Source organism: Neofelis nebulosa, chromosome 7 (genome assembly GCF_028018385.1).
Source record: "Neofelis nebulosa isolate mNeoNeb1 chromosome 7, mNeoNeb1.pri, whole genome shotgun sequence".
In the NCBI taxonomy this organism is placed as follows: Eukaryota; Metazoa; Chordata; class Mammalia; order Carnivora; family Felidae; genus Neofelis; species Neofelis nebulosa.
The window spans coordinates 35371761-35387182 of NC_080788.1; the positions used below are offsets into that span (position 1 = coordinate 35371761).

The following is a 15422-nucleotide window of genomic DNA, read 5'->3' on the forward strand; positions in this document are numbered from 1 at the left end:
TCCTGACACAGTCAGGATAGCCAATAAATATATATTTGAAGAATTAATTATTAAATATACATTTTCATGGATCTGTTCAATAATTTCCTAAAACCAGGACCACTAAATCAAATGGAAGACACCTTTTTCTAGGGCTCCTGATATGTTGACAAACTGCCCTCCATAAATGTAGTATTGATTTCCACCCGTACCAGAAGTCGGTGTGTGATTTAAAACATGACAGATAGTCACAAGAGCTGTTGACCAAGTATTCCTGTGTCTTTCCACGTCCAGGCCATACTGTATGATAGCAATTCTTGTCCCTTGAAAGTTAGGTGCGGTTATGTGACCTCCTTTGACCAATGCCATATGAGCAAAAGTAACATGTGTTTACTTCTGGAGGAAGATTTCAAAGACCGTGAATGGCATAGCTGTTCTCTCTCTCACCTCTGCTATCAGATCTGTAAAGCTCCACATGGTGGGTACTTGGAAGGCCTTGGTGCTGGAACGAGGACAACACAGAGCAAAGTTCCCAGACCACATACTATGGGCAGACAGGCAGTATGAGCATGAAATGAACTTTGTTGCTTTAATCCACTGAGGTCAGAGACGTTGTTACTACAGTATAACCTAGCCTATCCTGATCAGTACATATATTATGTTAGAAGTAAGGAAGGTCAAAGAGGCCATGAAAATGTATTCTGGGGGGTGAGCCATTATAAATACTTCTGAAAAGAAAGAAAAGACCTAGACTAAAGAAGTATATAAAAAATGCACAAAGAAAAATTATCACGGAGCTAAAAAGAAAACCAGAAATGCATCCATTGGAACACTCTAATTTTAGAAATGAAGAACTGAATATTCTGAGAAGGTTAGTAATTTATACAAGGTCACATGGCTAGTGACAAAGTCCAGATCAGGATCAGAAGCCATGTCTTGTGAAAAATGGAATTTGTAGTATTTTTTATAACAAGAACATATTTAAATGTATTTTACTGATTTTAGAAAGATATAAAAGCTATTAAAGTTTAGTAGTAATCTGCTAGATGGTTTAATTGTTTTAAAGGGAATGGAAATTGAATGTGACTTTTGGTGAATTTGAAGTCTTTTACAATATGGAAAATAGTTATTCTTGGTGTTTGAAGGCTGAATAGTGGTTATGAGGAGAAATATAGTGAATAGGAAATTCAGAAGCTTGATTCCTAGCTTCCCAAAATAGCTGGATTAACAATTAAACTCTTTGGTTCAGTAAATACTGATTTGGAACCTATTAAGTATAACCTATTTCAGAACAAACTTTTTAAAAGAGCAAACTATATTGATGTTCAATTGTTGATTCATCTATAAAATGTGAACTAGAAACAGATTGGTAATTCAAAGAGCCAATTTCAAACAGTACTGGAAACTGTATGGATCACGTATTACACATACTTAACAGATGATTTCATCAGATTTTCAAAAAGAATTTGAGCTTCTATTAAAGGCAGTAGGACTTTAAAAGGAAGGCTAAACCTAAGAAAACTGGATACATGCCAAATCAACTCAAATATTGAGTGTTTTAAGGAATTTATACATCTGATGACTATATTTCAGCCCAAATAATTATAGAGTAACTAAACTTGGAAACAAAAATCAACCTCTAATTGTAAAGATAAGCTATAAATCTGTTGGTAAGAAGGAAAAAACTGTAAAATTCTGGCATCTTCATGATAATAGTTCAATGTCTGGGATCAAAGCCATATCCTTTATATAGCAAAGGAAAAGGATCTATCTGGGACCAAAAAATATATACTTTTTTCCTTACTTCAGTCTGTCATGAAGATAAAATATAGAAATGACTTCAAATTAATTAAGAAGTACTGTGATTTAATAGGTGTTTGATAACTTAGATTATACTCTGTTAGCAGACTATTAAGGCTCTAGACAATGCATATTTTATATGAGAAGTTTTGCTCCAATAAATAATAGTGGTCCTAATATAGGCAGTAATTTATTATGTGGAATTTAGAAAAATACGTGGCCATGTGGGTTTTTAACCATATACTTCAGAATAGTTAGTTATAAAAGACATTACTTCCTTGACTCCAACAAATATTAAAACAGACTTTAAAATCAGAGTTTTTGTCTACAAGAGATATTTTTCATTTAAACAACCTTTTTCTTAACAGAGAAAACTGATTTTTCTAGGTCATAGTTCATGTCAGAGTGAAGGCTGGAAGCCAGGTCACCTGACTTCTCTTGGCCAGGGATATTAGCTCTTAAATATTAGGGGGGAGGGGAGGCAGAATAGGCTAGGTTATGCTGCCGTAACAACTTCAAAAGTTATAGGAGCTTATGACAAAAGCTTACTTCTTTTTTTTTAAGTTTATTTATTTTGAGACAGAGAGAGCATGCAGGGGAGAGGCAGAGAGAAAGGGAGAGAGAGAATCTCAAGCAGGCTCTGCACTGCCAGCACAGAGCCCCACGCAGGGCTCGAGCTCACAAACTGAGATCGTGACCTGAGCTGAAATCAAGAGTCAGACGCTTAACTGGCTGAGCCACCCAGGTGCCCAGACAAAAGCTTACTTCTTGATGGTTCAAAGAACACTACAACTGCCCTCCATGTACTGCCTAAGTATTCCTGGGTGCTGTGATCTGATGGCATCTTCAACTCAATACATGCGTCCACAATGACCACCACAGGAGAAAAGCAGTGAAAATCATACATCGGCTTTTAAATGCTTCTGCCTGAAAATTATATACATTACTTCTGCTCACACTTCATTGGCCAAAGCAAGTTGCACAACCACACCTAAGTTGAAGGGGAATGCTTCCACCTGCCAAAAAGAGGAGGAGAATCAGAACGTATTGGCGAGCGTCAGTAATGGCTACCAAAACAGAAAACTCACTTCTGTCTCAGATAAGGCTGTTCCAATTCTTGGAGAGCAAACTATAAACAAGGTCATATTAAGCCAATAAATGTGGGTCTGAAGTGAAAACTTTAGGAATTATGAAGTCGTGTCTGTTTCAGAATTCTGAGAATAGTGCCTGTGTTAGAAAAACACTGCCTTAGAAATTAAAAGGAGAAAATTCTGCCTCCTAGAATTGTCTATACGATTGTCCTCGTTCTAGGCCCCCAAAATGTGTCTATTCTCTTTTTTTATGGACAGTTGTGAAAATATTTGAAGACCACTGTAATATCTTCCTTATGGCTCCCCTCTGTCAATGAGTTGTGCCAGGTTCTCTGGACATACCCTAGTTCGTTGTCACCCCCTAAAACTAATAGTGCAGGTGAAATCTGATCATTAAAGAAAAAATGGGGACTACTGTCTCCATTTTTCTGAATTGTTTCTATAAATGATATTGTTTTAAACCATATTTACTTCTAATGATCACATCTCACAAGTAACTCAATTTGCTGAGTCTCATCTCACGTAATTCTGCGTTTGTGCTGGGGATTATTTGTTGTTATGGAGTAAAGTCCAGGATTTTCAATTTATCTATTTTTGTCTTGCTAAATTATGCTTATTTTTCTACACTAGAGGTCAGCAAATTTTTTCTGGAAAGAGCCAAATAGTAAGTATTTCAGGCTTCGTGAGCCACATGAGATCTCTATCACGCATGGTTTTTCTTTTATTTTTTAAAAATACAACGCTTTAAAAAAAAAACTATAAACCATTTCTTAGCCCGAGACCTGCTCAGAAATAGTCTGCAGAATAGATTTGGCCCACAGGCTGTTGTTTGCCAAACCCTGTTCTAGATTATTGAGCTACTTTGGGATTGTGATTCGATTAACCAGTATATCAGGATCTCCAAGTTCTCTAGCTCCTGTCAATTATATACTTTCTCAGAAAAACAGAAATATTCTCATCTAGTCATTAACAAAAATATTGAATCAGGGGTGCTTGGGCGACTCAGTTGGTTGGGTGTCCAACTTCAGTTCAGGTCATGATCTCGTGGCTCATGGGTTCGAGTCTCTGTGTTGAGCGCTGTGCTGACAGCTCAGAGCCTGGAGCCTGCTTTGAATTGTGTCTCCCTCTCTTTCTGCCGCTCCCCTGCTCACATTCTGTCTCTCTCTCCCTCTCAAAAATACGTAAACATTTAAAAAATATTTATATATTGAATCGAAAGGGCCTGAGGAAAAAGCCTCAAGGCAAACCAGTACAGATTCTTCTACAGGCTGGCCTTAATCCACTGCTTCCTGTGTTGTAGGGACGCTGGAATCCCAAATTCACTTGACTGTGCTGTCGTCATACAACTTACTCAAAGCAATACCATAAAAGACTTTGTCAAAAGCTTGGCTGAAATAGCAAAACACTGGAACACTTCTCGGAGAGAGCCAATTTACAATATCTGAAATAGAAAATTAATTTGTCTGGCATGAATTGTTTTTAGCGAACCACTGCTGCCTCCTAGTGATCAATGCCTTTAGTACTGACAACTCCTCCAATAATCTAATTTAGATTTCCTTCGTATTCAACATCAAGTTTACTGTCACAATTTGTGAAATTTATATTCTTTCCCTTTATGATAAAAAGACAGATCAGTTCATCCTACCGTGAAGCTGCTTTACTATTCTACACTGTTTCTTTCAAAGGTCTAGTAATTATTTATTCACTATATTTATTCAGTTCTGTAGATCAAGGACTGGCAAACTCCAGCCCACAGACCAAATCCAGCCTGTCACCTATTTTTGTAGATAAAGTTTTATTGGAGCAGAGGCATGCTCATTCATTTATGTAATGTCTATGCCTTCTTTACACACTACAATGAGTTTCGTAGTGTTCAACAGAGACTATATAGCTCCCAAAGCCTGAAATATTTACTATCAGATCCTTTCCAGATAGCTTGCTCTAGATCAAACTTATCTATTCACCTATCCGAGGCTTTACTTTCTTCTTATCAATATTTATTTCTACTCTTAACAGACTATAAGCCATTCTTCTTGACAGAGATAACAGAAGCAAAATAGGACCTGAGGCCATCAACTTACATTATGTCTCCTGACCTCATATTGTCTTATGCCATTCTTCTGGGTCAGACCCCTGGAAGCTCTCACTGTAACTAATCTCCTTGTTTCTCATCCCACCCATCCTATCCTTCCCAATTCACCCCCTGGGCTGCTACCAAGGCAGACACTCTTTTTAATAGGCAATTGTAATTTAACCACTTTAAACTCTTCAAGAGTTCCTGTTATGTCCAGAAACAAAAGAAGCTAATCTCTTTCTTGTAATATAAAATGCCCTTCATAGCCTACCGCTTGCCTGTGAGACACCCTTTGCTCCTGCTACTCTCCTCCACGTACACTCAGTGCTCAGCCATGTTGAACTGCTTTCAGTCCCTCACATGTCTCTGCATTATGCATGCCTCCACCCTCCCTGCACACTCTCCACAGATACATCCTCTTCTTCTTGACCACTCTCCAAGCCCACATCAAGTATTTTCTCCTTTGCAACTTTTCCTATTTCTCTGGCAGACACAAGGGTGCTTTATCCTCTAATATTATTGTGCTGTGCTGTGTGTGTGTGTGTGTGTGTGTGTGTGTGTGTGTGTGCGCGCGCACATATACATATCTATCAACCTATCTTTTCTAGCTTGGCATTTTGCATTATAACCTGTCTTCACTATGATGGGGTTTTGGAATGGTGGTGGGGTCCGGAGCCAAAGGCCAAGAAAGATTTCTTGAGATGTCTTTGATGCAAAAAGATTATTTTATTAAAGCACAGGTCCTTTCCCGTGGGGTGGGGAGGGGTGGAAAGGAGGGATAACAAAGGGGCATTGGGAAACTTTTCTGGGTGGCGAATTATTAATAAGCTTAGCTGTGGTGATGTTTCACAGGTGATATACATGTTGAAATTTATCAACCTGTATAGTTAATATGTACAATTAATTTTATGCCAATTATACCTCAAAGAAAGCTTTTAGTAAGACATTAATTTTTTTTTTTATTTCTCAAATTAAACCATGAAGGAGGAGATGTACAAGGATTGCTGCTCTTTATTTAGCAGAACAGTTGGCCCTGCTCCCATCCCAGGTGATTTTCTCTCATTTCCTCACCAGGCAAACACAACCCACGGGAATGCACAAAGACAATGATTATATATAGCATTATTCTCCTTTATTTCAGGCATGAAAGTAGATAAATTTCACTCAGTCAGGACTTTATTGCATACTACTACATTCTCAGCATTGTGTGAGATAGAGAAGGAAAGGAAATAAACATGCATATAGACCATCTGTATGTATCGAGCAAGGAGGAAGAATGGCTTCTGTCCTTAAGGATTGTATACATTACTTGGGTAGGCAAGACTGACAGAAATTCACTATGAGAAACATAACATATAATTAGGTACTAATTTATACAAATGAGTTAGCATCATTTCATACCCCAAACATCTCAATCTCACCAGGAAGAGCAATTGTAAGTACCAAAGATGCTCAATTGAGAAAGACATGGAGATAAGGGTAAAAGTACGAAACAGTGTTCGCAGGATAGATCTGAAGAAACTAAGGACAAAGAGCCTCATCTCCATGCTGGAACAAAGAGAGGCAGAGCCCTAGGAGACCCCTGGCATGCACGAATTCACCAACACTTGTAACTATCTGCTGGCTACCTCAGATGGCCATGATATTGCTGAGACAGAAATGTAAAATGTGCACATTGTGAAAATGGATTCCAGACAATGAGTCAATTGGCACTTGAATAGCTGACCACTCAAAATCCACATTAACATTAGCAGAGTCTAGAAGTCAGAAAACAAGTGGAGGTTTAGGATATTTTTCTAGCTCTGGGGTTACTGAACTGAGATCATTAATGGGTGTTTTCTGAGATAGGAAAACATTTGAATAAATATGGGCTGCAGTGAAACCAATTAAGGCAAGTTTGTTATAGAGCTTCTTGAAACCTATGATATGCTAATGTGCACTGTATGCCTAGAAGGTGCATGTACAGCATTTCACTTAGATCAGGAGCCATATTAAAACATCTAAGTATAGAAAATACCCAACATGCAGAGAGAATGAATAAAAGAGAATGACTCTGAGAGGTATGGCATTACACACAACAGCTCCATGTGATGCTTCCTATGAGCCTCACACTGTTCTAAGGGTTACTACTTTATTTTATCTTGACAACAACTCTATGACATAATCATGACCTCCCATTCTACTTTGAGGAAAATGAGATATAGAAAGGTTAAGTAAATCTCCAAAGGTCATTCGGCTAGAATATGGTCAAGCGAGGATCCAGACTCAGGCGGTCTGGCTTTGGCACTCACGTTCTTAAAACATTACATTATGTAACTTACCAATGATGTTTTTACTCATCCATTCCAAACTAAACTATTAGTTGGGTATTAAGCCAGAATGGAAACCAGTTGTGATGATTAATTTAAATAAAAGGTTAGGAATGAAGGAGAAGGAGGAGGAGGAGGAGGAGAAGAAGAAGAAAGAGGGAAAGAAGACCGAAAATAGTGTCACTTGTTAAGGCCCCAAGCGAGTAAACCAAGACTTACTACCTAAGTGTAGTTTTGACCCTCCCAAAATGTAACCTGTAACCAGTCAACCTGGGAAATTCCTCATCAGCACTAGGAAGTTTACTGATGAACCCCTTCCCTTCCCTTCCCTTCCCTTCCCTTCCCTTCCCTTCCGAGGGGTGACCTTGCCTACAACAACTTGCTAATAATTTCCCTTTTTCCACTCCCTCTCTACCTTTAAAAACCTTTGTTTTTCTGTCATCACTGGGAGCACCTCTCTACTTGCTAAAGAGGATGCTGCCCAATTCATGAATTGATTAATAAAGTCAATTAGATCTTTCAAATGTACTCAGGTGAATTTCTGTTATTTAACAGCGCTATTCGATGAAATTGGAAATAAGGGACGGGTGGTAAACAAAAAATTTGTACTTATAATTATGAATTATATTGTCATGATAACACAGTTTATTAAAACCAAGAAGCATTTCAAGCAAAGAACATGCACCCCAATCTCCCACTCCACAGTAAGGAAGACAATTTGGCAAGCGCTTCACAAGAGTTCTCACCGTAACTCTCTTCATATCTAGCTGGCGCAGCTGCATCATATTCTGAAGGATAGTGTGTTTGTACCATGACTCTTGAGCTATTGGATTGCCATCAAAAGTGATGTCTGAGAGAGAAGAAGAGTCAGCAAGACAGCAAACACTTTCAAAACTGCGGGAGAGACAGAAACCGCTGGATTATTGTGGGACCTTCCAACAGTACTTTCATTCATTTACTATACATTACTGTAGAGTAGTTCTAGGTTTACAGAAAACTTGAAAAAATAGCATAGAGTTCCCATATACTCTGCACCCATTTTTCTGTTATTAACATCTTGTAGCAGTATAGCACATTTTAATTCACAATTATTTACAATTAATTAATTCATCCCTTGCTTTCTGGCACTAACAGATTCTCTAGACTCATGTATTTTCGACCCCGGTCCTAGAATCAGCCATTTCTCAAAGGAGCCATGGTTCCTTTTATTGGAGAAGGCTACTGGAACCAAAGATCTGGTGGCTGGATATACTTTTTGCTCCTGGGGTGTCATTTTTTTCAGGCCCTCTGCCAACAGAGCAAAGACATGTATGTGTGAATATTAACATGTGTGTATACAAACACCTATAATATTTAATCATTTATGTCTATATTAGGCTAAACATGAATTCACACTGATGTACCCCAATTCTATTATCAAAAGGATCATTCTAGCCTCTTTCCCTCACTTATCTGTAAATTCCTACTCCAACAAGGAGAAATCTGACTCCCACCATCTCATCCATTTATTTAATTGTTTAATTCCAGAATATATGCATAGTGGTATCAGCATTTTTCAACCTGAACACCCACAGGAAACAACTTTGTTAACTAAAGTATAACTGTGATGTGTAATTCCTTTAGCATTTAGTTTTATATATTCATTCCAAAGTTACTTAGGTCAACACCTCCCCCCCTCACCCCTTCAAGGGGGGTTGGTTCATACGTTTGAAATACAGTTAGCTTCTCTTGTCACAGTCTATATTCATTCCTTCCCTGGATCCTCTAACCTCCTAAATATTATTTTTACATTTGCATATAGCACTCTGTGCTATAAAGTTCGGTGGGTTTTGACAAATGCATAAGTATCATACAAAATAGTTCCATGATCCTAAAAAAATCCCCTACTCCAACCCTCCTCCTCTTTCCCTGAATCTCTGGCACTGATCTATTTATTGTCTTTACAGTTTTTGCCTTTTCCAAATGTTATATAGTTGGAACCATACAGAATATAGCCTTTTCAGACTGACTTCTGTCGCTTAGCCATTTGCATTTAAGGTTCTTGCATGTCTTGGGGCACGTGGATGGCTCAGTCAGTTGAGCGTCCGACTTCAGTTCGGTCATAATCTCACAGTTTGTGAGTTCAAGCCCCACACTGGGCCCCCTGCTGTCAGCGCAGAGCCCACTTTGGATCCTCTGTCCCCCCTCTCTCTGTCCCTCCCCGACTCACACTCTCCCTCAAAAAAATAAACATTAAAAAAAAAAAGCTTCTTCCGTGTCTTTTTGTGTCTTCACAGCACATGTTCTCTCTTTATCACTAATATGCCATTGTCTGGATGTACCACAGTTTGGTTGCTCCCAGATTTTCGTGATTATAAATAAAACTGCTATAAATATTTGTCTGCAGGTTTCTGAGTGAACACGAGTTCTCAACTCATTTGGGTAAACACTTAAAAGAGTGCAATTGCTGGATTATATAGTGAGACTAGTTTAGCTTTATGAGAAACTGCCAAACTGTCTTCCAAAGTGGCTGTAACATCTTGCATTCCGACCAGCTCCGCATTCTCATCAGCATTTGCTATATGTCAGGTTTTTTTTTTATAATAGTCACTCCAAAAGGTGTGTAGAGGTCTCACTGTTTTAATATGCAATTTCCTAATGTCAAAGGATGACATTTTTTCCTACGCATTTGCCATCTCTATATCTTTTTTTTTAAGTTTTTATTTAAATTCCATTTAGTCAATATACAGCGTAATATTAGTTTCAGGTGTACAATTTAGTGATTCAATACTTCCATACATCACCCTGTGCTCATCACAGCAAGCGCGGTCCTTAATCCCCATCACCTATTTTACCCATTCCCCCACTCACCTCCCTTCTGGTAATCATCAATTTGGTCTCTATAGTTAAGAGTATGTTTCTTGGTTTGCCTCTCTCTCTCATTTTTTTTTTCCTTTTGCTTGTTTGCTTTGTTACTTAAATTCCACATATGAGTAAAATCATAGGGTGTTTGTCTCTGACTTACGTCGCTTTGCATAGCACTCTCTAGCTCCATCCATGTCATTGCAAATGGCAAGATTTCCTTTTTTATGGCTGAATAATATCCCATTGTGTGTGTATGTGTGTGTGTGTGTGTGTGTGTGTGTGTGTGTGTGTGTGTGTATACCATATCTTCTTTATCCATTCATCAGTCGATGGACACTTGGGCTGCTTCCATATCTTGGCTATTGTATACAACGCTGCTATAAGTATCGGGGTGCATGTATCCCTTTGAATTAGTGCTTTCATATTTTTTGGGTAAATACAAAGTAGTGTGATTGCTGGATCATAAGGTACTTCTATTTTAACTTTTTGGGGAACCTCCATACTGTTTTCCAGAGTGGCTGCACCGGCTGCATTCCCACCAACAGTACGGGAGGGTTCCCCTTTCTCCACATCCTCACAAACACCTGTTATTTCTTGTGTTTTGAATTTTTGTATATCATGGATATATAAATATATACATATATACAAATATACCCAAATAACTTATCAGGTATATGATTTGCACATATTTCTCCTAGTCTGTGACTTGCCTTTTCATTTTTCTTAAAAAAAAATTTTTTTTTTACATTTATTAATTTTTGAGAGACAGAGAGAAACAGAGCGTGAGCCGGGGAGGGGCAGAGAGAGGAGGAGACACAGAATCCAAAGCAGGCTCCAGGCTCTGAGCTGTCAGCACAGAGCCCATCACGGGGCTCAAACCCACGAACCGTGAGATCATGACCTGAACTGAAGTGGGACGCTCAACCTACTGAGCCACCGAGGTGCCCCTCATTTTTCTTAAAAGTGTCTTCACAGGGCAGAAGTTTTTAATTTTAATGATGTTCAACTTATCAGTTTTCTCTTTCATGTGCCATGGTCTTCGTATTCTATTTAAAAATTCATCACCAAGGGCACCTGGGTGGATCAGTCGGTTAACTGACCCACTTCGGCTGAGGTCGTGATCTCACAGTCCATGAGTTCGAGCCCCGCATCAGGTTCTGTGCTGATAGCTTGCTAACATACTTGAAACATACTCAGTGCTGAGAGCCTGGAGCCTGCTTCAGATTCTATGTCTCCCTCTCTTTCTGCTTGTCTCCTGCTCGAGCTCTGTCTCTCTGTCTCTCAAAAATAAATAAACGTTAAAAATTCATCACCAAACCCAAGGTTGCCTAAATTTTCTTCTAGAAGTTCTATAGCTTTGTGTATTATATTTAAGTCTACAATCCATTTTGAGTAAACTTTGTAAAACATATAAGGTCTACATCTAGATTCTTTTTTTAAATGTAAATATCCTATTTTTCCAGTCTCATCTATTGAAAAGACTACCCTTTCTCAGATGAATTGCCTTTGCTCGTTTGTCAAAGATTACTTGACTATATTTGTGTGAATCTATTTCTAGGTCGTCTATTCTTTTCTACTTATATATATATGTCTACTCTTTCACCAATACCACACTGTCTTGATTATTGTACCTTAATATAAGTCTTGAAATAGGGTAGTATGAGTCCTCCAGCTGTGTTCTTCAGTATTGTGTTGCTATTCAAGGTCTTAGCTTTTCCATTTAAACCTTAGAACACATTCATTGATATCAGCTTGCTGGGATTTTGATTGGGTCTTTTAAAAAGTGGAGGTATAATTGATATACATTATATTAGGTTCAGGTATGTAACATAATGATTCAATATTTGTGTAAATTGTGAAATGACCACCACAATATATCTAGTATAATGCCCATCTCCACACGCAGTTACAGAACTTTTTTACAGAATTTTTTTCTTGTGGTAAGAACTTTTAAGATCTTCTCTCTTAGCAACTTTCAAATATGCAACACAGCATTATTAGTAAGAGCCAATATGCCATACATTACATTCCCATGACTAATTTATTTTAGAACTGAAAGTTTGTACCTTTTGGCTCCTTTCTCCCATTTCGCTCACTGCCAGCCCCCTGCTTCTGGCAACCACCAATCTGTTCTCTGTATCTATGAACCTGTTTTGCTTTTTTATTGTTGGTTTTTGTTTTTGTCTTTAGATTCCACATATAAGTAAAAAATCATATGGTATTTGTCTTTCTTTGTCTTACTTATTTCACTTAGCATTATACCCCAAGGTCTATCCATGTTGTCACCAATGGCAAGATTTCATTCTATCTTATGGCTGAATAATATTCCATTATATATCTCTCCCTGTCTGTCTGTCCGTCTGTCCATCCACCCACCCATCCATCCATCCCACATTTTCTTTATCCATTCATTTGTCCATGGACACTTATATTGTTTCCGTATCTTGGCTACTATAAATAATGCTGCAATGAACATGCAGATATCTTTTCAAGTAAGTGCTTTCATTTTCTTTGGATAAATACCCAGAAGTGGAATTACTCAATGGTAGTTCTATTTTTAATTTTTTGAGGACTTCCATTTTTTAAAGAAGGGAATACTCGCTTTTCTAAATGATACCCCAGAGAAGACTAGTTAAAATCATGAAAATCGTTTATGTTAGAATCATAACTAGTTAAAATCATTATGTTAGAATCATCAAAAATTGATGACTATTCAAATAACAAATGTAAACATTTAGGTCTAAGAGTACTTCCTTTATTCAGGCACTATATTGAATATCCCTTCTTCCTGTGTAAGAAAAGCTAGGGGATATAGAATATTTATGGTATAGAAAATAACCTATATGTTGACAATTAAGGTCAAGGCAAGGTATATGGTAAGACTAAAGTTCCCTTTTTTTATTGTCACATTTAAATATTTCTTCTGTTTTCCTCCCATTCAAGGTAAAAAGATCCTCTCCTATTTTTTTACCTTAGAGATTATCTTTACCATCTAATAGGTAAATCTCACAACTCATATGCTCATTATGGGTTTTGAGACATATTTAGATAATTTTAGGAAGACAATTTCCCCCAGTTTTATTGAGTAACAATTGACATACATCAGCATGGTGGTTTCACTTACATATATTGTGAAATGAGGACTATAATAGCTTCAGCTAACATCCATTTTTTCATATAGATACAATACAAAGAAAAGAAAGAACAAAAGAGAGAAAAAAAAATTTCCTCCCAGTGATGAGAACTCATAGTTTTTACTTTCTTAATAACTTTCCTGTATGTCATACAGCAGTGTTAGCTGTGGTCATCATATTGTATATTAGTCCTGCGTACTAATTTATCTTATAATTGGCAGTTTGGACTTTTGACCCTCTTCCTCCAATTCTCCCCTACCCCCATCCTCCACCTCTCTGACTTCCTCCACAAGTCTGATCTCTTTCTGTGAGCTTGGTTTTGGTTTTGCTTTTAGATTCCACATATCAGTGAGATCACACAGTAACTATCTTCCTCTGTCTGACTTATTTCACTCAGTGTGAAATATAATGCCTTCAGGGTCCATCCATGTTGTCACGAATGATAGGATTCCCTTATTTCCTATGGCTGAACGACATTCATATATATACACCATAACTTCTTTATCCACTCATCCACCAATGGGCACTTAACTTGTTTCCATGGCTTGGTTATTGTAGCAATGTTGCTATAAACAGGGGGATGCAGATACCTTTTCAAGTTAGTTTTCATTTCCTTTGGACCTATTCCAGGAAGTGGAATTGCTGGATCATATGGTAGCTCTGTTTTCAACTTTGTGAAAATTCCCCCTACTGTTTTTCATCGTGGTTGTATGAATTTACAATTCCACCAACAGCGCACGAGGGTTCCCTTTTCTCCACATCCATACCAGCATTTGTTATCTCTTCTCTTTTTGACGATGGTCATTCTAACAGGTGTGAAATGATAACTCATTATATTAACACCACGGTTTTAATCTGCATTTCCCTAATAACTAGTGATGTTGAACATCTTTTCATGTACCTGTTCGCCTTTTGTATATCTCCTTTGAAGAAATGTCTATTCAGGTCTTTTGCCCATTTTTTAATTGGGTTATTTGTTTTTTGGCTATCGAGTTGTATGAGTTCTTCATACATTTGGGATATTAATCCCTTATGAGAGACGTGGTTGGCAAATATTTTTCCCATTGCATAGGTTGTCTGTTCACTTTATTGATAGCTTCTTTTGGTATACAGAAGATTTTCCTTTGATGCGGTACTTGTTTATTTTTTGTTTTGTTGCTTGTGCTTTAGGTATCATATTTTTTAAAAATCATAATAAAAACACATGTCCTGAAGGTTTATTTCTGTGTATTCTTCTAGGACTTTCATGGTTTTGATCTTACATTTAAGTCATTAATCCATTTTGGCTTATTTTTTGTGAGTGGTATAAGACAGGAGTCCAGTTTCATTCTTTCACCTGTGAATATTAAAGAGACTGTCCTTTCTCCATTGAGTGTATTCTTGGCTCCTTTGTCAATATTGGTTGACCTGATATACTTAGATTTATTTCTGAGCTCTCGATTCTATTCCATTGGTGTATTTGTCTGTTTTTATTCTAGTACCATACTGTTTTGATGACTGTAGCTTAGAAATCAGGAAATGTGATGCTTGGTTATTCTTTCTCAGTATTCCTATGGCTATTTCAGGATCTTTTGTGGCTCTATATATTTTAGGAGTGGTTTTTATACCTCTGCAAAAAATGCGGTTGTAATACCGATAGGGAACTCACTGAATCTACGTATGGCCTTTGGGGGTATTGGCATTTAAACACTATCAGTTGGGAAGACATTTTTTTAAAAGGCTAGCATATGCAGATGAAAATGAGAGATCGTTAAATTTAATAATCACTACTGGTATAAATAAACTTGAACAAACATTGCAAATTTTTCCCACCTAGCAGTAACAAAATTCTTTTTTCCCCATCAATATAAAACATCTCAGAATCGTTTCTGATGTTTAACGGATGTTTGAAAAATGCTTCTCTCCTTCCCTCATAGTTGTTTACATAAAGCTAAAACCAAAGATGCTTCTGATAAGTTCAAAACTGAAACACAAGGCAAATTTGTGTTTCTCTACATTGTTAAGTAACAAAGTCATCATCCTCAATCCACAAACCTACTTCTCTATGTATACTTCCTATTGATAAATAATGTCACCATCACGTCAGTTGCTGAGAAACAATCTCTTACTCAGAAATTGAGAGCTGAGAATGTGAACTGACCGAAGACCTATCGAGGGAGTTTAAGCAAGGGAGGCGGGTGCTAACAGGATT

General features: G+C 37.5%; 1 protein-coding gene across 5 annotated transcripts in view; it reads right to left on the reverse strand.

The window, feature by feature from the left end:
• The window catches only part of LRRC49 (leucine rich repeat containing 49), a 145327-nt gene that overhangs the window by 54006 nt on the left and 75899 nt on the right, over positions 1–15422 (reverse strand). For all 5 annotated transcript variants that reach the window (XM_058737201.1, XM_058737202.1, XM_058737203.1 and 2 more), the window contains one exon: positions 8000–8147. In XM_058737201.1, coding sequence (XP_058593184.1) covers positions 8000–8147 — 148 coding nt within the window. The remainder of the gene's footprint in view (positions 1–7999; positions 8148–15422) is intronic.